Below are 27,430 nucleotides of genomic sequence, written 5' to 3' on the forward strand. Positions count from 1 at the left end.
CCGGCAGAAAGCCGTTGTGTGCTTGTGCAGACAATGCAACGTATTGTGTAGTTTATAATGTACCATATTTTCACAACCATAAGGCACACTTTAAAGTCCCAAATTTTCCCCAAAACAGACAAGGCACCCTGTAATGCGACTCGCCTTGTGAATAGGCTCTATGCTATTCTCTCAGCAACGGGACTGATCCCCCTTAGGGCATGTCAGTGTGCATGCTTACACACACTGCTGGTTAAAGTCTGAGACCACAGTGCGTGAAATTGACTGTGACGAATAAATTCTGTGAATACACCTTTTCGTGATGGTTTGAGACAGTTAGAATAGACCACTATGTACGTGCGGGAGAAAGCTGGAGAAAAGGGCAGTCTGTCTTGTTATTCACATTATTGCAAATAAGAAACATCACAGGTTTAGACAAAACACTCTTGGTATAGTGCAACCTATCATGTTTCTTGCTTGCAATAACAATAATAAGACAGTCTTTGACATAGTGAAGAACAGCTGCCCTTTTATCCAGCTTTCCCCACACGTATATACTTTCTATTACCCACTCAGCGCGATGTATAGAGCACTTTGAACCAACCATTGTGGCATACTTCCTCGGCCATAGAGTAAAAATCTGTCATTAAAAAACAAAAGAGATAAAACACAAAATGCATAGAATAAAAGACACATTTTTCAAGACGAATTTTAAAAATGGACAGAGAGTGGGCTTGTCTAACGTTTAACGGAAGATCATTCGAAAAGGCTTGATACCCTCTGAACCTCCACTTAGTCCTTGGTACCTCTAGCATCGTCTGGTCTGCTGACCTAAGTCACCGAGCAGGTGTGTAGCGCTGGAGGAGGTCAGAGAGGTAAGGTGGGGTGCCCATCCAATGATTGAAGAACAAATGAGCTTTAAAATGTTTGGAGATCCAGTAAATGGAGGCCAAAATTGGAGTTGTGCTCCCAACTATGAGTACCTGTTAGGAGGTGAGCAGTAGAATTTTTGTCCAACTGGAGATTCTTTAGGGAGGACTGGCTGACACAAATTTAAATTTTTCACCAAGACAACCAAGTGTTCCTCATACAATAGCACCATTTTGCCAGTTACTAAATAAAAATCACTGTACAATTTAAAACTCAATACAATACAATACAACTTTATTCATATTGTGCATTTCACACCACCTGTAAGTTTAAGACAGTTGACTTTAGATAAGATGCCAGGGCCCCCAGGTGAACAGGGTGGGCTGTTCGGTGCTCAGTGGCATGTTGGTCATTTCCCAACCTAGTGGTTGTGGGCTCGAGCCCCTGTTATTTTGTCCATGTCAAAATATCTTTTAGCAAAATACTGAACCTCCAGTTGCTCCTATGGAGGTAGATCAATGTGAAAACACTGTGGATACCTTAATAGGTGGAAAAGGGCTATACTACTGAAAAACCATTTACCACTTACAAGGGCCACTGGGACCAAACACTTTAACTTCTGTTTACCTTTTATTGAAATTCAAGAAATTCAATGTCATCTTACATCCTATTAATCAAGTGATCAAGTGAAAAATCTTTCCTCACAGGCAAAGTTATGACATCAGTATTGCTGCCCAGGTGGACCAGACTGGATCAAAGTCCAGCAACCTCTTGGATTTAAAGAACCCTTTTTTCAGGTGAGTTTTTAGCAACAGACATTACAGACTGTGTTACATACCATTCAGTGACACACGGCGGTTTGTATGGCTGCGGAGTGTCCAGAGCTCATAGTTCTTGGGAAATCATGCAAATGCTACTGATGACCTATGAGTGGGAAGTGTTGTTACTTTTTTACTCATCACTTGACACCCTACGGCTCTTAAACATCATTGCAGTTTGAGAATATAATACATGATATAATACATATTGGATAACTTTAAACGGACGCTTCATTGACGTTAACATTGTCACTTATATCATAGGTTTGAATGCAAAAATTACATCAGTACTAAAAAAGAAACTAAACTACTAAAAAGACTAATGGTTTACGGGGCTCTTTTGTGATGAGGTTTACGACAAATTGGCACGCTCCTTTTTGGAGCTTGGTTTATTTTTTTCCAGTTTCAGTGTCTGTTGTTCAATTCTGTTGTCTATGACGACGACCGATCGAGCAAATGCACATTTCTACTTTTGTCCATTTCAACCTGTGAACGTAAAATACCGTTCTGCACAATAGTTTGGATTTATTGACATCAAATTTGAGCTCATTTAATCACCTCCACAAAATCAGAAATACCGTGCCAGGCACAGTGCACAGGCTGAAGCGGACAAGAGCAAGAAAGCGTACACAAACCCGACTGGTTGTGTTGTGGACATTATCATCGTGGATCTAGTAAGTAATATATAACGTGTATATAATAATGATAATAATAATAATATTAATAACAATAATAATACTTGAGGTTGTCTGAAGGAGGTGAACCTATTAAACTTTTCCCCTCGTCCCAACAAATGAAGTCGTCTGTATGGAAAGTTTTGGTGACTGTGGCTTGGAAGAAGTCTGTCTTTCTTGCAAAATCAGATCCATAAGAGTCACTGCCGAGCACCACCCATCAATGTTTGACAAATTCAAGGAAACATTAGTATAGTACAGTAATACCCCGGTTATCGCGGTTAATGGGGACCGAGACCACCCGCGAAAAGTGAAAATCCGCGAAGTAGCGGCGCACCTTCAAAAAAAAAAAAAAAAAAAACTAAAATAAAATACTTATATATACTTCACACCTATATATATATATATATATATATATATATATATATATATATATATATATATCATTGCATATATATATAGGTGCGAAGTAGTGGCGCACCTTCAAAAATGCTTAAAAAAAAAATATATATATATATATATATATATATGGGTAGAGAGAGAGTGAAATTCATGTTATAACAAAAAAAAATTATTATTAAAACTTATTTTTTTATTCCCCAGCCATTATTTTCATATTTATTCAATTACTTCTTTTTGTGTTTATTTAATTACTTCGACCTTTACCTGCTGGTACGCCGTCCGGTGTGCCCTGTGAATGTCATGATCCTCCAGCAGAGCTGGAGGATTGAGCAGGACTCTCCAAACGCAGACACGGGGAAAAAGGTGGTGATACAAAGATATTTATTATAATCACAATATAGTCAGTGTAATCAGCGCGTCTCGCAGCAGGTGACGGCATGGTGCGAGACGATCGCTGGAGGAACGCCCACACAGCTGAAAAAACAAAAACACATGCGGCATGACAGGCACAGATCATGACAGTGAAATGAAAGGTGGCATTCTTCATTTATTTATTTATTCATTCATAAGTGACAGCCTCACGCTAAACTCGTGCCCGGGCGGAAGAGGTGCTCCTATTCGGCTTACTGTGACGCGAGCATGCGCTCCTCCTCCGGAGCTTCCATTCGGTTGAACTTAGGGGCCGCTTGGAACCGCCCGTGCCCGGGGAAGGTGCTCCTCTTCGGCTTACTGTGATGCGAGCATGCCCTCCTCCTCCGGAGCTTCCATTTGGTTAAACTTAGGGGCCGCTTGGAACCGCCCGTGCCCGGGGAAGGTGCTCCTCTACGGCTTAACTGCCACGCACGCCGGCCGGAACTCTGGTACGGTCCGAACCGCGCGAAACGTCGCCACCAATCGTGTCCGGGGGAACTTGCTCTTCTTCGTCCACTCTCTTCTTCGTCCACTCTCCTCTTCGGCGCACGCCGGCCGTCTAACCGCTCCAGCGCCCCCTCGTGCCGCTCGGCGAAACTACAATGCCCCCGAATATTTTTTAGACCCGCGAAGCACTGAAGCCGCGAAAGGTGAACCGCGTAGTAGCGGGGTATTACTGTATAACGTAATGCTGTCTTCAAGTAAAAGGGGGTAGCCAGTTGTGAGTTCTTGTGTGTCTTGCGTTGGCAAAATAAATACTAAACTTTCGACTGAAAATGTGGCTAACTGGCAAAGCAAGCAGAGAAATAGTCCTTATTTTGTGCGAAAAATGTACCTTTACTATTGTGCTAAAATTAGTTATAGCTGATTTAACATCTTTAATTTAAAAAAAAATCTTTAATAATTTTGTACATCTTTTCAAAATTGTAAACAAACAGCATTCAGGCTTTAAATTGTGTGCAGTGAGAGAGAGAGAGTAAGAGCCTAAATATGTGCCTATAATACGAACGCATGTATCAACATCAAATTTGTTATGATTTTATTCATATATTTATTACTGGTGTATTGCATGTTTTACATATGCTGCATGGAATACATAGCGTTTGTTTCATGTTTCATCATTGTGCGAGAAATTTTGTAAATGACGTTTGTTTGATTGCTGGTGACAGCCGGCAGAAAGCCGTTGTGTGCTTGTGCAGACAATGCAACGTATTGTGTAGTTTATAATGTACCATATTTTCACAACCATAAGGCGCACTTTAAAGTCCCAAATTTTCCCCAAAACAGACAAGGCACCCTGTAATGCGACTCGCCTTGTGTATAGACTCTATGCTATTCTCTCAGAAACGGGACTGATCCCTCTTAGGGCATGTCAGTGTGCATGCTTGCACACCCTGCTAGTCAAAGTCTGAGACCACAGTGCGCGAAATTGACTGTGCCGAATAAATTCTGTGAATACACCTTTTCGTGATGGTTTGAGACAGTTAGAATAGACCACTATGTACGTGCGGGAGAAAGCTGGAGAAAAGGGCAGTCTGTCTTGTTATTCACATTATTGCAAATAAGAAACATCACAGGTTTAGACAAAACACTCTTGGTATAGTGCAACCTATCATGTTTCTTGCTTGCAATAACAATAATAAGACAGTCTTTGACATAGTGAAGAACAGCTGCCCTTTTATCCAGCTTTCCCCACACGTATATACTTTCTATTACCCACTCAGCGCGATGTATAGAGCACTTTGAACCAACCATTGTGGCATACTTCCTCGGCCATAGAGTAAAAATCTGTCATTAAAAAACAAAAGAGATAAAACACAAAATGCATAGAATAAAAGACACATTTTTCAAGACGAATTTTAAAAATGGACAGAGAGTGGGCTTGTCTAACGTTTAACGGAAGATCATTCGAAAAGGCTTGATACCCTCTGAACCTCCACTTAGTCCTTGGTACCTCTCGCATTGTCTGGTCTGCTGACCTAAGTCACCGAGCAGGTGTGTAGCGCTGGAGGAGGTCAGAGAGGTAAGGTGGAGTGTGCCCATTAAATGATTGAAGAACAAATGAGCTTTAAAATTTATGGAGATCCAGTAAATGGAGGCTAAAATTGGAGTTGTGTGCTAAACCAAATAACCTCACCTGACCACTTTACACTCGCGAAAAAAAAAAAAAAAACTTATTTAAACAATGTGGAAGCTACCCCTTGTTTGGATTTCGTAGATTGTCGTCGTCTGCAGTGTCTTGTAACTGGTGAGTGTTACGTTGAGCACGCGCGCGTGCATTTTGGGGTGTGCGTGTGTGTGTATGTGTGTTTATTAAACAGGGGTAGAAATGAAGGAATCAGTATGGAAATGTGATTTGTATGCGTGGTGCGCACTAGCGTCACCGTATCTATGTTGCCCAGTCCTTATTGACCGAGCCGCTCCGTCACATCTTTCTCCTCCTCCTGGACATTGACGATGTGCAGCAATCTTGACAGATAGTTTGTCAAGATTGACAATGTGTGGCATTCTTGACAGATAGTCTGCAACATTTGTCTTGCCCGCCTGATGCCCGATGGTCGAGGAGAGTTCTCAGATAGCAACCACTTTATCCATTTGATGATGCACCTCCCCTAGTTCCAACTGCTAACCCAGGTACCTTGTCCCCTGTCTGGCCCATTCACACTTGGAGGGATTAAATGTTATTACAACCTTCTTGAGTTTCCCCAGCACCACAGACAAGCGTTGGAGATGTTCTTCCCAGGTTTTGCTGTAAATCACATCATCATCAAGGTAGGCTGTGCTGAGCTTGTCAGATCCCAGTAGCACAGTGTCCATCAGTCTTTGGAAGGTGGCTGGTGCTCCTTGCAGGCCAAATGGCATGACAGCGAATTGAAAACGTCAAGCTGGCGTTCGGAACACTGTGTAAGGATGACTTGACTCCTCCAGAGGTACTTGCCAGTAGCCTTTGCACAGGGCAAGTGTTTTGATAAATTTAGATGATCCATTCTTATCTAGCAAGTCTTCAATCCTAGGCATTGGATCAGCGTCAGAATTGGACGTAGCATTGAGCTTCCGCAAGTCAATACAGATCCGGAGGGAACCATCTTTCTTGGAGATGATAACCTCCAGACTGCACCACTCACAATTGGAAGGCTCAATGACTCCTAGTTTCAGCATTTGCTCCACCTCTTTAGCCAGTCTCTCCAGCAAGTTTTGAGGAACTCGGAAGGGGCGTTAAGGAATTGGCCGTCCTTCTTTTAGACGAATGATGTGTTCTGGCTGCCAGAAAAAAGAGAAGGTACTGTCTTGAAAATTAAGATATTATATTATTGTATTAATGGTGCACCATAATGTGGTACCCAGTGCACTTTGTCTGTTTTGTTTTTATTTTTCCATTTATTATTAATCTATTTTTATTATTCATCTTTGCACTGGAGAGGGGAGCTCTCCGATCTCATTGTACACTGAGTCTAATGAGAATAAAGGGCATTCTGATTATAATACGTCACTTGATTGGGTTTCAGATGTGCCAGTGTATCTGTCGTAGTCAAGAACTTCCCTTCAACTTGTCTGGGTCGTCCTCGGGGCCTCATGCCTGTTGGTCATGCCCAGAACACCTCACCAGCGAGGCCTCCAGGAGGCACCCTAATCAGATGCCCGAGCCTCCTCATCTGGCTTCTCTGAACGTGGAGGAGCAGTGGCTTGACTCTAAGTCTCTCCCAGATGACAGAGCTTCTTACCCTATCTCTAAGGGAGAGCCAGGACACCCTGCGGAGGAAACTCAATTCGGCTGCTTGAATGCGAGATCTTGTTCTTTCGGACACGGAATTGAGTCAAATCGAGAGCTTCACCTTTCGTCTTAACTCTTTATTCACCGCAACGGACCGATCCGGCTGTCGATCTCACGCTTTATCCTCCCCTCACTCGTGAACAAGACCCCTAGATACTTAAACTCCTCCACTTGGGGAAGTCTGTTGATTGTTACTCTTTCTTTTCTAGATGGAAAATCTCATAGGTCTCTGTACCCATCTTGGGTACTGGTTTAAACTCCCGGTGGCAAGCTTGTTTGTCATAACAGGTCTTTTGGCTTTTCTGCGCCTCCTGCAGGTTGACTTCTGCCTGGTACCTGGCCAGTCTCTCCCTAATTTCCAGCACACATCGCACCTCCCTCCGGTTAATTGATGTGTTGGAAGGTGCTTCCCAGGCCTTTCGGAGCAGGCCCTTGAACCTCCCAAACATACAATAGTTCAAAGTGAGATAAACCTCTTGAGGAGCTTCACTATAGGCAATGACAAAAATGTTAGCCACCGGTCCTAGTCTTTTCCAGTATCATCCACAAATTTCTGTAGCATCTTCTTTAAGGTTTGATTGAACCTTTCCACTCGTGCATCTGTCTGTGGGTGGTATAGAGTGGTTTTGATGGCGGAGATGCCCAGTTGTTGGTTAAACAGTTACATTAAGCTGGAAGTGAAATTGGTTCCCTGCTCTGTTAGAATTTCATCCGGTGTTCCCACTCTGGAGAAGAGGTGCGCCAAGGCACGGAGTACTGCAGGAGCGCTGATTGTGCGCACAGGAAATGCCTTCGCAAACACTACGAGGTTATATTCATGTCCGCCACTGCTTTTTGTCAAAGCACCCACTGTGTCCATAGCAATCCTACGGAATGGAGTTGAGATTATCAGGAGCGCCTGCAAAAATGCTTGATCACAGCAGGTTTTTGGGCATGTTTTGCATGTGGCACAAAAATGTTGGATGTCTGTGTACATGGAGGGCCAGTAAAAACGGGAACAGATACAAATATGTTTTATTGCGACAGAGGTGTCCTGACAATTCAAGTTTGGATGCTAGGTGCATGATAAGTGACCTACTGATTGCAGGGACAAGTCGTTTGTTTTATTTATAAGTAGCATACAAGACCCCATTCTCAATCCCAAATTGCTCCTTCCCTACACAACCTACCATTATCCCCTCATTCACCTTAACAAATAAAGGTTTTAATGACTCATCCTCCCTCTGATGTACAGACACATTTTCTGGAATTGACCGCATTCTTCTGGTTGAGGCTCTGCAAAAATTAACTGTTTTTCAAAGCGGTGTTGGTGACTTCCTGGGCCCCATTGCGCCACAGTCCAACAGAAGTCAAAATCTGGGAGTAGTTGAACACAGGGATACTCTTTACCAGGCCTTAGGGTATCACAGTAACACAGATCACGACTAAGGTCTGGGGTTCATTTAACACCGGCTTTCGCCTGAGCTCTGGTAATTACTGGACATGATAAATTCGCAGTCTTTTTGCTCACAGATTGTAGTGGAGGTTTTTCTTGCAGAAAGTCCAGGAGAACTAGCAAGTTTATCAACCACCCCAACAGTCAACAAATATGGCTGCTCATCAATGGATACACTGAGCTCAGCTGTGGGAAAAGTGTGCTTATCCCCATGTACACATATTATGTCTTCCTGTTTTGCATAGCTCTCACAAGTTACTGGCACAATATCCTGTCTAATTAATGACACAAAGCTGCCACTGTCTAGTAATGCATTCACTTGTTAGTCCAGAATAGTCAGTGTCTTGACACGTTGTAGTTGCTTTTGCTTAGTTCCACCCTCCTGGAGGGGAACGTAGCAGGCACCAGCTAATTTAGTTTTTCGAACAGGGCACTCTGAAGCCTTGTGGCCTGGTTGCTGACAGTAGAAACAAAGAAAGTCCTTACAGATTCCTTGTTGGTTTGGGGCTGTGTTGGAGCTGCCTGGTAACCTCTGGTTTGGCTATCTCTAGTGCGCTCTATGCTGAGGTGGAGGATTAGCTGGTCGGTGTGTGCTGTCAGTTCGTGTATGTGGTCCTCCACTGCGTGCATTGAGGTATTGCAAGGCCATCTTGACAGCACGGAGTCCCTCTGTTGTCTCATGCTCCTTCACTCAGCTCCTCAGCTCTGCTGTAAGAACACAAATTAGCTGCTCCAAGAAAATCACCTCTCAGACTTCCTCCTTACTTCGCTGTCTGGTCGACTCCAGCATCGGTGGAGCCCTTTCAAGCGGTGGTAGGTCGAGGTGGGGTTCTCACTTGGGGGGGGTAGTGGATCTGAACTGCTACCGGTAAGTCTCTGAAGAGATATCAAACTTTTTCAGCCGTGCTGCTTTTAGGGTGTGGTAGCAGCAGGCCCTTATTCATCCATTGCGGTATAGGCCTCCAATGCCTTTCCAGTCAACAATGGCATGAGTCAGCACACCCACTCACTCTCTGGCCATTTCCAGGTCCTGGCCATGCGCTTATATGATGAATTAATGAATTAATACTTGAAGTCTGGCCTTGACTGCTCAGACTGGCTGCTAACACCTTGTGAGTTTCGTTCACTACTGTTGCCTTGGCACTTCAGTTTTGTTGTTGCTTTTGCAATAGCACTGCAGTTCAATGTTTTTGTGTTGTGGCTTTTGCATTTCGGTTGTGCTTTTGCAATAGCGTGTAGTTCAATGTTGTTGTGTTGTGGCTTTTGCAACTGTTGTGACCTTTCTCGGCTACCGTAACATACGAGTGCAAAGCAACCATTGTATAGAGTCCTCTGCCGACAAAAACATTTGTAACTACAATTAAAGCAGGCAGAATAATAAACAATAATAATATTAGTAATAATAATAATGATGATAATAATAATTAGGCCTGTCAACAATAACGCGTTAACTGCCGTGATTAATCTGGAAATATTGACGCATGAAAATAAAAATATAGTTATTTAAATTAAGTTTAAACCCAACTTAATCCCATAGTCTCCCTGCCCAAATTTTTATTTGAATTGCAGAGCCAAATGCAGCCACACACAAAGGGTGAGGAGAATGACCCATTTTAAAAAGCTACCTAATGGAAGTCTGGATAAAACTAAAGTAACGTGTAGATTTTGCTACGATGAACTGTCGTTCTATTGAAGCACAACCAGCCTATATTAATAAAGTTGTATTGTAAAGTCTCATCTTCGGGCAATGCACATCTTTGCTAGCATTAGCAAACAGCCCGTGGAAACAACCCACGGTCACGCTAAACTGATGCAGTGTTAACTCGGACTAGTCAACAAAAGGACAACAAGTAGATTGAATAATACTATCGCTACATGGGTTGCTCGAGACTGTTTAACCGTCAACATTGTCGAAGACGAGGGATTTTGGGATATCATAAAGGTAGCCATAGGCAACCCACTATATTGAGCACCTTCGAGAGCAACTATTCACAAGTATTCACGAACTTTACGAAAAAGAAAAGGCAACAAGGGTGGAGAAGCTGACCAATGCTACGTTTGTTGCACTGACAGGACACCGTTGGACATCAGTAAGCAACCATAACTATATCGATGTAATGGCACACCTGATTGATGATATCTGGCGGCTCCACTCATTTGCTCTATGTTTTGTGAAAACAGGTGAAAGACATCTTTCCCACGCATGTGCTTGTCAGTTTCTGGATATTGCAAAGGAGTGGGGAATACCAGACAAAATTACCACTATAGGAACAGATAGTGCTCGAAATATGATGGCAGCACCCAAGAGTCTACCATTCGAGCACCTGCTGTGTGTGGCACACATGATACACTGGGTTATCTCGGTGTCCCTCGGGTTTGACTGTGCTTTAGCCAAGTGCTGTAAAATAGTCAGACATCTTAAACATGGACCCGCTAATACAGGAGAGCTAAAAATTCAGCAAGCTCACCATGGACTTACAGAAGAGCCGCTTGTACCACTTGCTGGAATTCATCACTAGAAATTATAAAACGTGTCCGACGCAACAAAGACCCCCTGAATGCAACCCCGGCCCAGCAGAGGCACAATTTTGCCAACCACAAGTGAATATGACCGGATTGCAAAGTTGGTGACACTGCTGAAGCCTTGCAGGAAAGTTGATTTCTAAATTCTCTCTGAATTCATATTCTCTAATGTGATTGTCGTATCATAATTATAAGTTAACAATTATTTTTTGCCTGTCCACCGAATAGATGTTTGTCATTAAGAAATGTCTATATAATCAGTTTTTTATGTGCATTTGAAGGTATATTTCAGAACTATTTGGAGGTGAGAAATATGTGTCGTGCTCTGTGGTCCTGCCTGCACTATGCCATCTCGTGCGAACAATGGAGTACAGATATTGACACTGCCTACATTGCACGCTTCAAAGCTGCATTCAACGAGGACCTCAACAAAGGAGAACACAAACATGGTTAAAGGTATAAACTGCCCTAGACCACCAATTCAAGGATCTTAGATGCCTAACCAAAGCAGAGAGAAAAAATGTGTGACAGAAGCTTTGTGAGATGCTGGAAGCCGACAAACCCGCATCACAGCTCTGATGTGAAGATGTAGAACTCGCGCCACCAAAAAAAAAGATTGTTCTCTTACTTATGGGGTCAGAATCTGATTCTGATGAGGAGGCACATTCTAGTGACAAAACTGGACAGATACAAGGCAGAGCCCAGTGCGAGCATTGACTCATGCCCACTGCAGTGGTGGTCTGCACTCAGTGGTGCCCACAGTAAACTGGCCACCCACGCCTGCTACAACAGTACCCTGGGAGAGACTGTTTTTTTTGGCGGCGCACATTGTTCAAAAGAAACTATCCGCTCTGTTGTCAACAAGCTAGTCTGCCTGAGCAGCTGGTTAAAAGAAAAATAGTAATTAACTCTCTGAATTGAGCCATGTTTCAGAACACCTTTACACACGCTTTTGAGTATTTTTTTTGTAAGTGTGTGATAAAGGACAATTAATTTTGTATATTAGGAGACAATTTGGCCATTGACCATATTCAGGTCAATTATTACAAATGCTGCATTTGTTTGTGTGAAATGTTAAATTTAACTGACGAGTTCACATTTGCTTTTTAAACACTGCCCATTGTTTACTGTATGTCACTGTCTCCTCCTTAAGTTGGCAGTTTGTGGGCAATACCAAGCACAACTTTAGACACATTTCCAGTCGCGTTAATTTTTTTATTTAATTTTGAGGCCCTATAATCAGTTCAAGCTCTGCATTGTTAAAAAGACACTTTATTTTTACAGAATTATATAAATTGAGCTGTTTAAATAAATGTTTAAAAATCTTTTTTGTTAGGTATTCCTCCATTCAAGCACCATACCTTTTATCTCAAGATATTTTCAGTCAAAAGTAAGTAATTTCAGCCCAATTGAAATGTGATTAATCATAATTAATCCCACATTAGACAAATGATTAACTTGATTAAAGTTTTTAATCACTTGACAACTCTAAAATAATCACATAGACATTTAAAAAATAAATTGAAGAAAGGAAAATCTAAAATGACATCAGCCATGTCCACACATTTATTTGAAATCTTATCTAATCTAATCAATGATAGTAAATGACACTGCCTGATTGAACATTTTAGTCAGAGATAGCCATGATTGAGTAGTCTCAGGGGAATATCTCATTGAACAGTATGTCCTTGCATCTTCGAAAATTTTTTCAGGGCTCGAAAACCGTTGCAAATATATTTGCAAATAGCTTTTCTTCTCCCAAACAGTAGCTTTCCAGCTAATGTATGGGGCCGTCTGCCGGCAAAAACAAGTTAGCACAGTTGTTTTGAGTTGCAAAGGGCTGGCGTTATGTTGCTTTGTATAAAAAAGTTTTACTTCTCATAAATAAATGCTAAGCAGCCATTGTATCGTGATGATAGATTTCTTATATTTGTAATTTTGTTCTTAGTGTATTCCTAAAAAAAATACAAAAACAAAAAAAACTTAATTTGATTGGAATGGTTTGAAATTCCTTCTGCTAGGCAGTTGCACACTCTTAGTTCATCAATAAATATAAACTAGAACAGAAATAAAATGTAGCAAAATAAATATTTAATTCTTTGCTGTCAGGTTAATTAGATATTCCTCATATTTGCTTGGAAGAGTATTTAGGCCTTCATGATTTTGAAATATATATTTTCTTTCGTGAAAATGTGGCCATGGCAACGCACAGTTCGCCAATGTCCATCCATTATACGCCACTTTTCTGGGGTCAGGTTGCGGTGGAAGCAGCTTCAGCAGGGAAGCCCTTCCCTCTCCATGTCTTCCAGCTCTTCCAGAGGGATCCCCAGGCTTTACCAGGTCAGCCGGGAGACATAGGTTCTCCAGCATGTCCTTTGTCGTCCTCGGGCCCTTCTGCTGGTGGGACATGCCCAGAACACCTCACCAGAAGGCATCCAGGAGGCAGCCAAATCAGATGCCTAAGCCACCTCATCTGGCTCCTCTCAATGTGGAGAAGCTGCGACTCGACTGTGAGTCCCTCTCGGATAGCCAAGCTTCTCACCCTATCTCAAAGGGAGCGCCCGGACACCCTGCGGAGGAAGCTCATTTTGGCCGCTTGTATGAGAGATCTTGTTCTTTCAGTCACGACACACAGCTCGTGACCATAGGTGTGGGTAGGAACATAAATAGACCAGTAAATCAAGAGCTTCGCCTTTTGGCTCAGCTCCTTCTTCACCACGACAGACTGATACAGGGTCGGCATTACAGCAGACGCTTCACCGATCCACCTGTCGAGCTTACGCTCCATTATCCCCTCACTCAAGAACAAGACCCCAAGATAGTTGGACAACTCCACTTGGGGCAAAGAACCATGGCCACAGATTTGGAGCTGCTGATCTTCATCCCCAACACTTAAAACTCGGCTGCGAACCGCGACTCCTTTCCAGCACCCCTGAGTAGACCTTACCAGCCTATTCAAGTCAATTTTATTTGTATAGCCCTTAATCACAGACAGTCTCAAAGGGCTTTGCATAACCACAATCGACATCCACTGAACCTAACCCCCAGGAGGGCAAGGAAAAACTCTAAACCCCATTGGGGGAAAAGTGAGAAACCTTGAGAAGGGACCAGAAATGGGGAATCCCCCTTCCAGGATGACCAGGCTGCTTTGGATGCCAAGTGGGCAACATTTGACACATACAATGATGCTATACTACGTTAGATGAGATATTGTGAGAGTCAATTAAATGAAGTGCTGCAGGAAGATGACTTCAGTGGAGTGGGTCCTCATCCAGGGCCGTAATCTCCATGGCAGCATATCCGAGGATGAGCCTTCGATCTTGAACTAGTCAGTTGGTGTAAATTCAGAACAGCCACTTCCAAGTGATTCACCATCACCTAATTCCCAAGCCGTGGAACTGGGAACAGAAAAAAAACAGAACGGAAATAGTAAACAGGCCAGCAAGTAGTTCAACGAAGTGCTGAAATATAAGGAAATCAGAAGAGGCGCTGCATGAAGACGACTTCGGCAGAGCAGGTCCCTCCCCGGTTGGTCAGTGCCGTAATCTTCATAGCAGGTCACCATCACCTAATTCCCAAGCAGGGGAAGAGGGGGCAGAAAAGAGAAGAAGCGGCAGTAGACAGGCCAACAAATAATTAAATTAGATGCTAAAGTATATACATAAATTGATCAAATGACGCGCTGCAGGAAGACGACATCACTGGAACAGGTGCATGCCCAGTTGGTCAATGCCTTAAACTTCCTAGTGGGTCACCGTCACCTAATCCCACAGCCGGGGGAAAAGGGGGCAGAAAAGAGAAAAAAGTGGCAGTAAACAGGCCAACAAATAGTTCCACTAAATGCACAAGAGTATAAATGCGTCTTTAATAGTGTTTTGAACATTTCTACTGAGGTGGCGCCTCTAATACCTGAGGGTAGTGCATTCCAAAGCATTGGTGCCCGAATAGAGAACGCTCTAGAACCTGCGGACTTATTTTTGGCTCGCGGGATCACTAAAAGACCAGCATTTTGTGAGCGAAGGTTTTGGGACGGAACATAATGGTACCACGAGGTCAACGAGATAGGAAGGTGCTCAGCCGTGCAATATTTTATAGGTAAGTAGCAGAACTTTAAACACACATCTCAAGTGGACCGGAAGCCAATGCAAATTGGCTAGTATTGGGGTAATATGATTGTCAGGTTCGCCAATTTGACATATAGGGTTCATAGCTGAAAGAAGAGTGGCACTCAGCTCAAGTGGATACAGAGAGGTTAATAAAGTTTATTTGGCAACTTCATCTCCCTTCTGTTCCTCGATGTTTTTCACACATTCCCTTTTATAACATCGAGGAATCAGATTACACTTCGAGAAATCAGATTACACTCAAGGGTGGTACAGTCCGTCTTCTCAAAAGCTGGTTTAGTCCGGTTTATCATTGGCGTGCCGCCATGGGTCGCAACTGACTTTGACGTCAACATCTTCTATCAGGACCCAGCACGATGTTGTTTGCTTCAGACTTCGATGCCAACTTCTACTATCAGGCCTCATCACGATGTTGTTTACTTCATCCTCACTTCTGAAGAAGTGCCACCGCCCTGCCAATTGCAGACACTTCCCTGCAGTAAAGGTGTCCTCCTGTATCTCCACTCTGACTGTAAACACTCAAGCATAGTCCACTCCACTAATTTGCAACATGTCATGCGCACCATGCATTGAAATAAAGCTGCGTCATGGCAAATGTATAATAACCTCTAAATATTATTCTAACAATGATCAAATTTTCTCGTCCTAGTCAAGAGTCTAGCTGCTGCATTTTGAACTAACTGCAGACTTTTAATACTAGACATGGGGAGACCTGAGAGCAAAACGTTACAATAGTCGAGGCGAGACGTTACAAACGCATAGATTATGATTTCTGCGTCACAAGTTGATAGAATTGGGCGAATTTTAGCAATGTTACGCAGATGAAAAATCACAGTTCTAGTAATATTTTTAATGTGCATTTGAAACGACATAGTTGCGTCAAATATTACACCGAGATTTTTTGTTGAATCCTTTTGGGCAATATTACATTTATCGAAACTCAGAGTGGTGTCTTTGAAAAGGTACCGATGACGTGCTGGTCCAATGATCAGCATCTTGGTTTTATCTGAGTTAAGATGCAAAAAATTGAAAGACATCCATTGTTTCATTTCGGCAAGGCATGCCTCTAATTTATAGCAATCACGCGGATTCGTTATATCTAACGGCATGTATAATTGCATATCATCTGCATAACAATGTAAACTGTTATATTTCCGTATAATATCACCAAGCGGTAGCATGTAGAGATGCTAAACAATAGAGGGCCAAGTACCGATCCCTGCGGAACTCCACATGTGATCTTACAAAGATCAGAAGTCACATTGCCATGAATTACACGGTGCGTCCTCTCCGACAGATACGAATTAAACCAAGAAAGCGCTGAACCTGAAATGCCAACACACGTTTCAAGGCGTTTTAATAATATGTTATGATCAACGGTGTCAAAAGCAGCGCTAAGATAGAGTAAGAGTAATATTGATGAGGTGTCGGCATCCATAGCTATGAGAAGATCATTAGTAACTTTAGCAAGGGCCATCTCAGAAGAGTGGTCGGCTCAAAAACCCGATTGGAAAAGTTCAAATTAATTATTAGCAGTTATATATTCATTAAGTTGTTGCGCTACGACTTTTTCAAGAATTTTTGCAATAAACGGAAGATTTGAAACCGGCCTATAGTTGTTGAGAATCTCTGGGTCGAGGTTTGGTTGCTTAAGTAGCGGTTGGATAACGGCGGTCCAAAAAGCTGCTGGTACTATACCCATGGTAAGTGATAGATTAATTATATTTAAAACAGACGGTCCGAGGGTCGTAAACAGTTCTTTAATTAGTTTGCCAGGAAGCGGATTGAGCACACAAGTTGTCGGTTTTGCCGCACTAAACAATTTTGTTAGGCTTTCAAGAGATAAATATATGTATATGTAAATGGAATTTTAAGAACAGTGTCTTTAATCTCCTCACGAATACACTCAATCTTTTGAGTAAAGAATTGCATGAAATCGTGAGCTGAATAGGAAAAGTTATCCGAGATTTGGTTGCTGTTGCGTTAGCATTGCTACGGTATCAGAGGTATTCAATTAAAAGTCACAGAGGTCCACGACTAAAATTCTTTCCAATTAAAAGGTCCAAACCAAAGTCCAACTTCCCTTAATGTTTAGCCTATGTTCACGTTTTTATATAGTTTCAAGATTTATTTCATTTTCAACAGAGCACTACATATTTAGCAATGTTCCCATTAAACACCTTTGTCAGTCAAACAAATATAAGGCGTTTTCACATTCACGAAAATGTGGCTCCAGGAACTTAAGGGTGCCACTTCCGGAAAAAAACAGTAAAATATCTCCTGCAGAAATATATCAAGTGCTAAGCATTGAGTAAAATCTTTTACCTTTTTTTCCTGAAATCAAAGAGTTATCAGCCTAAAAAAACGGAAAGCCTAATTATCCAAGGAAAACAGGTCAACATGTTCAGTACATAATCAAGAAAATGGCTGTCCTCATGAAAAACGAAATCAAAATGAGCTTTGACACCACCTTTCCTTTTGAATATTTTTTTAACTTCTCTCACTGATAAAAATGAGTTTGTGACTGCCCTGCCAGTGACTTACATCTGGGTTGGAAAGGAGTCAGGGCCATTGGGATTTGGTAGATTATTTCACACATCTGGGCTTTATTTCTGTTGAGTGTTATTGTATGACTGCTTGTTACTGTAATGTGCTTATTTGCCACAAGGGGTGCTGTCACTAACAGACGATGCGATGTTAGGCAGGTGTTCAAGCCTTATTTCTCTCTCTCTGCTTTTGGCTCTGGAGAAGAGCAGTTCGTGTGTGTTGCAGAAATAAACTACGGCAGTTGACTCACGAGAGAAGTTGTCTACATATCAGAATTATTCTTCTGCTGCGACTGGGCATCAAGATATAATCCTATGATGCCACATGACCATGGATTTTATCAGGTTATGGGCCCAGAGTCGCGAGAATAGATTCTGAATGCAGTAACGAAGTGCACGTTAGCACGGTGAAGCAACGGTAGCGAGTTAGCTGCAAGGTATAGCTAGTTTAGCGGCGGGATTACCGCGGGAAGCTAAAGCTAGGCTAACGGACAGTAAAGCGGAGCTACGAACACACAAGCCATGGCGAACAGAAGCAAGAGCAAGTGGCCCACCTTCGATGGGAGAGCAGATGAGTACGAGCTCTGGGAAGAGAGGATGTTGTGCTGTATGCACGGAGTGGGTTTGAAAGAGACGATTTTGAAAGAGCCGACCGGCCCGCTGACAGAGGAAGCCAGGGCCCAGGACGACAAGCTGAATGCCGACGCATATTGTGCGCTGGCCCCACTCCTCGACAACACAAGTTTAGGACTCATATTCAGAGACACAAAAGACAAGGGCCGGGAAAGTCTCAGAGTGTTGCGAGAACACTATATCGGCAAAGGTAGGCCCCGCATCGTCTCCCTATACATTACGATGACGGCGCTAAAGAAAGCGGACACAGAGACTGTGACTGAATATATCATCAGAGCTGAACAGATTATCACGGCACTGAGACGCGCGGGTGAAGCGCCGAGCGAAGGGTTGATGATGGCAATGATTATGAGAGGGCTACCGGAAAAATATAAGCCATTCACGTTAATGGTGACGCACGGCTCAACGGACGTTTCGCTGGGGGAGTTCAAGGCCAAATTACGGAACTTCGAGGCAGCGGAAGACACAGGATCGCTCGCCGAGGAGGCGGGAGAGAGAGTGATGAAAGCACGGGCGGCGCAAAAGAAGAAAAGCGGACCGCCGACGGGGCTGGCGTGTTGGCGATGCGGCGAAAAGGGTCACCGTAAAGATGACTGCTCAAAGACTGTTTGGTGTAGTTTCTGTAAACACACGGGACACGCAGACCAAGCATGCCGGAAGAAGCGCGGACAGAGCGCCCGTTACGCACGCGTCCAAGATGGCGGAGAAGATGACGGCGGTGGCAGCCATGAAATGCAACATGATGACGCCAGCAGAGCAACTGGAGGTGAGGATTACTCCTTCAGGATGGAGACTGAGGATACCAGCTGGACAACACAGCAATTGCAACGAACGGTACTGATTGTGGACACAGGTGCATCGTCCCACATTATGAATGACTAAAGACGGTTTAAGAACTTTGTGAGCCATTTCAGGCCGGAGAAACACAGCATGGAACTAGCAGATGGAAAACGTGTTTTTGGGCTGGCACGAGGCAAGGGAGATGCACAGGTATGTTTAATCGACAGTAAGGGGCGTCGGTGTAAAGTCGCGTTAAAGAACGCCCTATACATCCCATCCTTCCCTCAAGAACTGTTTTCTGTGAAGTCAGCTCCGGCTAACGGTGCCGAAGTGTTCTTCAAGGAAGGTGAAGACGTTCTTACGGCACCTGATGGGACAACATTTGACATTTATGTGCATAACAGAATGTACTACTTGAAAACAGCGTGTGATGAAAACGATGTGTGTAAAGTCAGCCATGATATTCAGACATGGCATGAGATAATGGGGCACTGCAACTATGAGGATATATTAAAATTGCAAAATGTAACAATTGGCATGCACATTAGTGGTGCAAAACACAAGCCTGTTAAAGAATGTGATGTATGCATAAAAGGGAAGTTCACCCAAACGAGAAACCGAACTCCAACTGACAACGTAAAGACACCGCGAAAACTGGTGAACACAGATTTAGCTGGTCCGATAAGCAACAAATCCATTGATGGTTTTAAGTATGTGCAATCTTTTACAGATGTGTATACAAATAATAATAATGCCTTTATTAGTCCCACAATGGGGAAATTTGAGATTCGCACCCAGGCCTCCTGGGGAGACTGGGTCCTGAACGCGGCGCCTTAGACCACTCGGCCATCCTGGCAGCCATGAGATTCGAACCCAGGCCTCCTGGGGAGACTGCGTCCGGAACGCGGCGCCTTAGACCACTCGGCCATCCTGGCATACAGGGGCTGTATTTGTTTATTTTTTGAAAGCAAAGAGTGATGCTCTTCAAGCTACAGAGAAGTTCATATCTGATGTAGCACCTTATGGCACTGTGAAGTGCATACGGTCAGACAATGGAACAGAGTTCACAAACGGAGACTTTAAGACACTGCTACGAAAGAACAAGATTAGACATGAAAGCTCCTGCCCTTATTCCCCACACCAGAATGGCGTAGCAGAGAGGAAATGGCGTACTCTCTTTGAGATGGCCAGATGTAATCTTATTGACTGCAACTTACCAAAGAGCCTCTGGCACTATGCTGTTCAGGAGGCAGCATTTACAAGAAATAGGTGTTTTAATAAGCATACTGGCACCACACCATACACAGCAATGACAGGGAAAATGTGTAATTTATCTAGGATGCACAAATTCGGGTCAATATGCTATGCCTATCAACAAGACAGGGATAAACTAGACTCTAGATGCGAAAAAGGACATTTTGTGGGGCACGACAAAGGCAGTCCAGCCTTTCTAGTTTATTATCCCAGCAACAGAAAAGTACAAAAGCATAGGCTGGTAAAGTTTGTCACCAGGACAACATGTGAAGACGAAACGCAGACTTATGAGTTAGAACTGGAACCTAGAGTGAGTTGTGAAGTCAAAGACACCACACAACCAAGTGTGAGCACAGACATACAAACTGGTGGTTCAAAACTACCGAAGGACGATGATGACAAGCCCCCTAAAGGGACACCACAGGTCCCAAGCAGTGGGAGATATCCTACTCGAGAGCATAGACCACCGGGTTATCTAAAAGATTATAGTCAAGACAGCAGTGAGGAGGAGGACAGTACACTTGTGAGTATAGACTACTGCTACAGAGTAATGTGTAATATTCCCCAAAACTTTAAAGAGGCCATGACATCAACTGAGTCAGAAAGATGGAAGAAAGCAATGGATGAGGAGATGAAGTACTTAGAGGACATTCAAACTTTTACTTTGACTAAATTGCCAGAAGGCCGGGATACAGTGGGAGGAAAGTGGGTCTATTCAATCAAGTAAAAAAGTGATGGACGTGAGATGTACAAGGCCAGGTTTGTGGCTAAGGGATATAGCCAGAGAGCAGGAATAGACTATGGTGAAACATTCTCACCGACAGCGAATCTGACTAGTGTACGGGTAGTAATGCAAAAGGCTGCCCAGGATGACTTAATCTTACACCAAATGGACGTTAAAACTGCATATTTGCACGCCCCCATTGATAGAGAAATATACATGGAACAACCTGAGGGTTATGAGAAAGGAAGAGATGGGCTAGTGTGTAAGCTGGAGAAGTCCATTTACGGCCTAAAGCAATCTGGACGTAATTGGAATTTATTACTTCACAAATACCTAACCGAGAACAAATTTATCCAGAACCCAGCAGACCACTGTGTATACACAAAGGAATCGAAAGTAGAAGGAAAAGTGATAATTGTTATCTGGGTGGATGACCTTATTATTGCAGCCAATAACACAAGTGGATTAGAACAAGTGAAGAGCATGCTCTCCATCAAGTTTAAAATGAAGGATCTAGGCCAGGGGTGTCAAGATCCAGTCCTGGAGGGCCGCTTTCCTGCATGCTTTCAATCTCTCCCGGCTGCAACCCACCTGATTCAAATGATCAGCTCATCAGCAAGCTCTGAAGAAGCCTGATAAGTATCCTGCTCATTTGAATCAGGTGGGTTGCAGCTGGAAGAGATGGAAAACATGCAGGACACCGGCCCTCGAGGACTGGAGTTTGACACCCCTGTCTAGGCAGATTAAAACATTTCCTTGGCATGGTCTTCAGCCAGTCGGAAGGCTGTGTATATATGTCACAAACAAAGTATGTGGAAAAGATCCTTACCCGATTTGACATGCAAATGTGTAGAACAAGGGAAACACCCTGCGAACAAAAACTAGACTACACTGAAGATGCGCCTAGAATGACTGACGTGAAAATGTACAGAGAAGCGGTTGGCAGTCTCATATATTTGGCCACCTGCACACGCCCTGATTTATGTTTTGTGGTGAGCCGACTATCGCAGCATTTTTCTGAACCCACAGATAAGAACTGGATCACGGTCAAACATGTCTTGCGTTATCTCAGAGGTACAACCGACAGACAGCTCTGTTTTAGAAAGAGCAGCGAAGGTCTTGGTATTCGAGCTTACAGTGATGCAGATTGGGCGTCGGACGCCACTGACAGACGCAGTACCACAGGGTATTGTGTGAGCATGTGTAAAGACAGTGCACTGGTCTCCTGGAGGACCAAGAAACAACAAACAGTAGCACTATCTACCTGTGAGGCAGAATACATGGCTTTAGCCCTAACAATACAGGAGTGTATTTATTTGGAACAACTGTTAAAAGGTATTGATGACTATGTGTACACGAAAACTATCATTCATGAGGACAATCAAGGGGCTATCGCACTTGCAAGGAACCCTGTGTACAGGCAGAGGTGTAAACATGTGGACATCAAATATCATTTCATTAGATCCATTATAAAAGACGAGAAGATGATACTTGTTTACTGTCCCACAAATGACATGGCAGCAGATGTTATGACCAAGCCTGTTACCAAATCTAAATTGAAGAAATTTACAGGGGTCCTGTTTGGCATGTAAATATTTGACATTCAAATGTCATGTTATTTGTTTTTTTTAATGTCTTTGTGAAAGTTGTACAGTATACAAATCATTCATAAGTGGGAGTGTTGAGTGTTTTTGTATGACTGCTTGTTACTGTAATGTGCTTATTTGCCACAAGGGGTGCTGTCGCTAACTGACAATGCGATGTTAGGCAGGTGTTCAAGCCTTATTTCTCTCTCTCTGCTTTTGGCTCTGGAGAAGAGCAGTTCGTGTGTGTTGCTGAAATAAACTACGCCAGTTGGCTAACGAGAGAAGTTGTCGACATATCAGAATTATTCTTCTGCTGCGACTGGGCATCAAGATATAATCCTACGATGCCACATGACCATGGATTTGATCAATTTCCTTTAAATAATGTTTGTGCAACAGCATTTAAGCACTCCTTCACAACTTCCCCATCACTGAATGTTTTAGTTTACTTTTAGTGAACATTCGTTTGCATGCCGCTGGGCTGTAAATGAAAATGTAAAAATCTGTTCCACTGCACACAAAGTTTGATGTTTTTGCGTGCGCTCACCTCAAACTTCAGCGGATAACTTGGCACAAAAGGGCGGTGCTTTGTTTCGTAGTGGCGCTTCACAATGTTGCGACGGTTTCGGAGCATATGAGGCACACTGGTTTTGAATCTGCTGCAGCCAAAACGCAACTAAATTTCCCTGTCCATTCATTTAAAACAACACGCATCGATCTTGCTAACATTTTAGCACGGCAAACTGTCAGCAACACTCTCTTCCTGTCTGCTGCGCAATTGGCAGTGGATCGTAAAGAAAAGATTTGATTGGCTCAAATCAGTGACGCCTTTTCCGTATTAACTAGAATTGCAGCGTCAACGTTGGAGAATGCGCCCTGAAAAGAATGCATCATAGATTGGTCATGGGTCCGGTCCGAACCATCTATCGCACCATGCCTGACGGAAAACCTCAAGTTTGGTCGCACGCCATTTGCGCTCAAGCTTCCTACAAGATCGTTTCAGTATGCGCGTTTCCTCTGTAAACCACGGAGTAAGCCTCTTTGGACGAGTTTTAGTTTTTAAAGGTGCGACGGAGTCAAGCGCATTTAACAGAGCGACATTAAAGTTGTTTGTGAGATCATCAATCGTACCAATATAATTACGAAACGAAGCGGTTGCTGAAGGGAGTAGCTCAGAGAGCGCAGCGATGGTTGAGGAGCTAATATTGCGGCTGCTATCGGTTTGAATATGGTCAGAACGATGGCAATGAGCCAAGACTTCAAATTTGAAAAAGTAATGGTCAGATATAGCACTAGTATATGGTAATACAATTATTTGTGAGGATGCTAAGCCTCGGGTTAATACCAAATCTAACGTGTAACGATTTGCATGCGTTGTTTCATCGATTATTTGCGTGAAACCAAACATATCAATTATTGTCTGAAACGCCACGGTAAGTGGTTCCGACGGGAGATTCGTATGAATGTTGAAGTCGCCCATGATAAGTACATTATGCGCATGAGTTACCAAATCAGCCACAAATTCAGAAAATTCATCTAAAAAGCTTGAGTAAGAGCCCGGGGGACGCTAAAGAACGGCAAGATAAAACGGCAACGGGGCTGTGGATCGCATTATGAGAACTTCAAATGTTTTAAAGGAATTGCTAGGACGAGGACTAAGTTTTAGATTAGATTCGGAAATGAGGGTTCCACCCCGCCTTTCTTTTGAGGGCGCGCAACATGCGAGCTCACAAAGTTTGGAGGCGAAGCCTCATTTAGCTGTAAAAACTGATTCGGTTTTAACCAGGTCTCGCAAAGACCAATCATGTTAAGATTATGGTCTTTAATAAGGTCATTAACTAACAAGGCTTTCGATGAAAGCGATCTAATATTTAAAAAAACGAGTTTCAATAAAATAGGTTTATCTAAGTTATTCCGCGCGACAGGACTCCTGGTCATAATATTAAGGAGATTGCCTTGCCTAGGTCCCAGATTGTAACTTGAGCCACTATAAACACGGCGAGAAATTCCGACGGTCGGAATACGATAGTTATTTCAGCTTTCGAGTGCTATTATTGTGAGAGAATGGCTCGTCGTCAATTAGACCGACCGTGGAGGAATGCTTAAACCCATCATGTATTGCCACCTCAGTAGAAATTATATCAGTATGTGATGCAACAGCGTATGGTGTGTAGCGCTCAAATCTAGAAGAAAAGCTATGTGTGTTGTCTAAGCCTAACATAGCGCTATTTAGCTCTAGCCTTACAGACTCCATACCCTTCCTTCCAGGCTCACTATGCGCCTGCAACCCGACCTGCTCTAATATGAATAGTCATGGAAGGCTCAAACAATAATCTGTGTTTCTAGAAAGAGTGATGGCGCCTTCCCAGTTAGGGTGAAGGCCGTCCATCTTCAGCAGGTCAGGTCGGCCCCAGAAAGAAGGCCAGTTATAAACTGCAGTCCCTGCTTACTACAAAAGCTAGCCGGCCACCAATTTAGCGAGAATAATCTGCTAAACCTCTCATCATTGCCTCTTGCAGGCAAGGGGCCAGAGACAATTACTCGATGCCGACTCATCTTTCTGTCGAGATCACAAGTCTTTGCTGTGTTTTTGTGATCTCTGATTTCTTCATCCTAGTGTCATTGGAGCCGACGTGTATCACTATATCTGAATAGCTAGCGTTGTTTGCACTGCGCTGGCGTCTAGGTCTCTTGCGTGCTAGCTCCATAAGATTAGCTTCAATGTCGGGTGCTCTGGCCCCAGGAACACACATTACTGTGGCTGTATAATGTTGTGGGTAATGGAGTCACCTATTACTAAAGTGCGGGAGCCAGGAGACCGAGGTGGAATGGAACTGCTATGTGTCTTAACAGGCTCACCGCGATTAGCAAGCCGTTTACGGCCAATGCTAACCGAACTAGCAGGTTGGCGACAACTCGTGCTAACAGTCGTGTCCGCCACATTTACGCTTACCAGATTACTCTGCTCTAGCTGGCGGACACGTCGCTCTAGCAGGGACAGTCTTTCCATGAGAATGGTGCCAGTGTTGCATGTGGTGGTGCACGAAACCATAGTTGCGTTTACTCGCCCGGTGGATGAAAGCGGACGAACATATGTCACGCCGAAAGTGACGTCACGGGTCTGCTATCTTTTGTCCAATGTGCCCTGTGAACGATCTTACATTGGATGAGACCATGTCACGCACAGACCATGTCACGCACAGAGCAAAGCCGAGTGCACTCTCCCAAGTGCTGCTTCCCACAGCTCATCTGATATAACCTGACACAATTCCTGCTCCCATAGAGATTTAATATTAGTCAACGAGACATTTCGCAAGGTATTAAACTGTCGATATATTGAGAAACTACCTCTTAAAGAGGTGAGATGTGTAAGAAATGTGTCTATTGCCGTCTCATCCGGGAGGATCGGAAAACAGGTACTTATGCTTTGAACATAGCTGCGGACCTGCATCATCGTCATCATCATCATCATGGCAGCCTCGTATAACGAGGATCAGTCCTCCACATTTGTTCGTTTACTTTCCCTTTTTATATATCCGTCTGTGTGCCTGTTGGTGACTGTAGAGTCCAAGGTGTGAGTGGATTAGTCGAGGACAGTCTGGACACGGAATTGTCAGAGGTGGATGGGGTAACACGAGGCGTTGATGTCTTTGTCACCTCTTTTCTTAAGCTGTTCGTGCCCGGCCTTCTTCAAATTTCATGACACCATTGGCTATTGTGCCTCTCCATTCTGCGTGGCCCGCGGCCAGAGCCTCCCAGTTGTCCACGGGAATCTTGCTCTTTAGGAGTAGCTGTTTGAACTGGTCTTTCAGCCGTCTCTTTGGGCCCCCTACCAGTCTAGAGCCATGAGCTAGTTCACAAAATAACGTCTGTTTGGGGAAGGAGGAGTCTTTCCTGCGACATAAATGCCCAAAGAAGCACAGCTGTTTTGTTTAGCTGATCGCTTCCACGCTTGGGAGGCCAGCACGGGTTAGAACGTCGTTGTTGATGATGCATGCTTTCCAGTCAATTCCCAGGATTGCCGCAGCTTTTGCTGATGAAATCTCTCCAAGATCCTGATGTTTTTCTGATAGAGAGTCCAGCTCTCCGACCCGTAGGTAAGGGTTGGAATCACAACAGCTCTGTAGACATTAATCTTGGTTTGTGCTGAAAAACCATGTTGTGAGAACACACGGTGATAGAGCTTACCAAAGGCTTGATGGGCAGAGCGAATCCTGTTGTTTATATCTTCGCATGGATCATTGGTCTAATTGATCATAGACCCGAGATCGCAAAATCTGGGAACCTGTTCGACTGTCTCGCCGTGGATGGATATGTCAAAAGGATGCAGAGGGTGGGCAGGATGGGATTGTGTCAGGACTTTCGTTTTTCCAACATTGACTTCCAGGCCTGCACTCTCATATGCTTCCACAAAGGCGTCAGTAGACTCCGGTTGGTCAGCGGGAGAGGAGGCTGGGACACAGCAGTCGTCAGCGTACTGGAGTTCTGAGACACTCACTTCAGATGTCTTCGACCGTGCTTTCAGACGTCGCAGGTTAAAAAGACCACCATCCTTCCGCTATCTAATACGCACTCCAAGGTGAGGGATAGACGTATTGACACGTAGCAAAACAGCTGCCAGGTAGAGTGAGAAGAGTGTCGGCGCGAGCACACATCCTTGATTGACCCCGGTGGCAATGGGGAATGATGGTGAACGAGAAGCACCATATACAGACAGAGACCATCATTCCATCGTATAGGCCCCGCACTAGTTGGATAAAGTTATGGACCTGCCAGAACCTAAAGATATGATTACGAGGTATATTAAATTTGGTCACAAGTTGTTCAAAGGTGCATTATTATGTACAGTTCTTGAGATCTCTATTGGACCAAAGAATAAAAGCTTTATCTATCATGGAT

At 43.6% G+C, this 27,430-nt stretch overlaps 1 protein-coding gene across 8 annotated transcripts in view; it reads left to right on the plus strand.

Annotated features, from left to right (window-relative positions):
• carm1 (coactivator-associated arginine methyltransferase 1) overlaps positions 1-27,430 on the plus strand; it is a 182,646-nt gene that overhangs the window by 91,699 nt on the left and 63,517 nt on the right. For 7 of the 8 annotated variants that reach the window (XM_088317740.1, XM_088317741.1, XM_088317742.1 and 4 more), the window contains exon 12: positions 1,557-1,646. In XM_088317740.1, the coding sequence (XP_088173866.1) occupies positions 1,557-1,646 (90 nt within the window). Of the gene's footprint in view, positions 1-1,556; positions 1,647-11,165; positions 11,341-27,430 lie in introns of all 8 variants that reach the window. The other variant, XR_015846698.1, reaches the window with a different exon arrangement.

Source organism: Idiotropiscis lumnitzeri, chromosome 15 (assembly GCF_059441095.1).
Source record: "Idiotropiscis lumnitzeri isolate Australia: NSW breed Sydney's pygmy pipehorse chromosome 15, RoL_Ilum_1.0, whole genome shotgun sequence".
NCBI lineage: Eukaryota > Metazoa > Chordata > Actinopteri > Syngnathiformes > Syngnathidae > Idiotropiscis > Idiotropiscis lumnitzeri.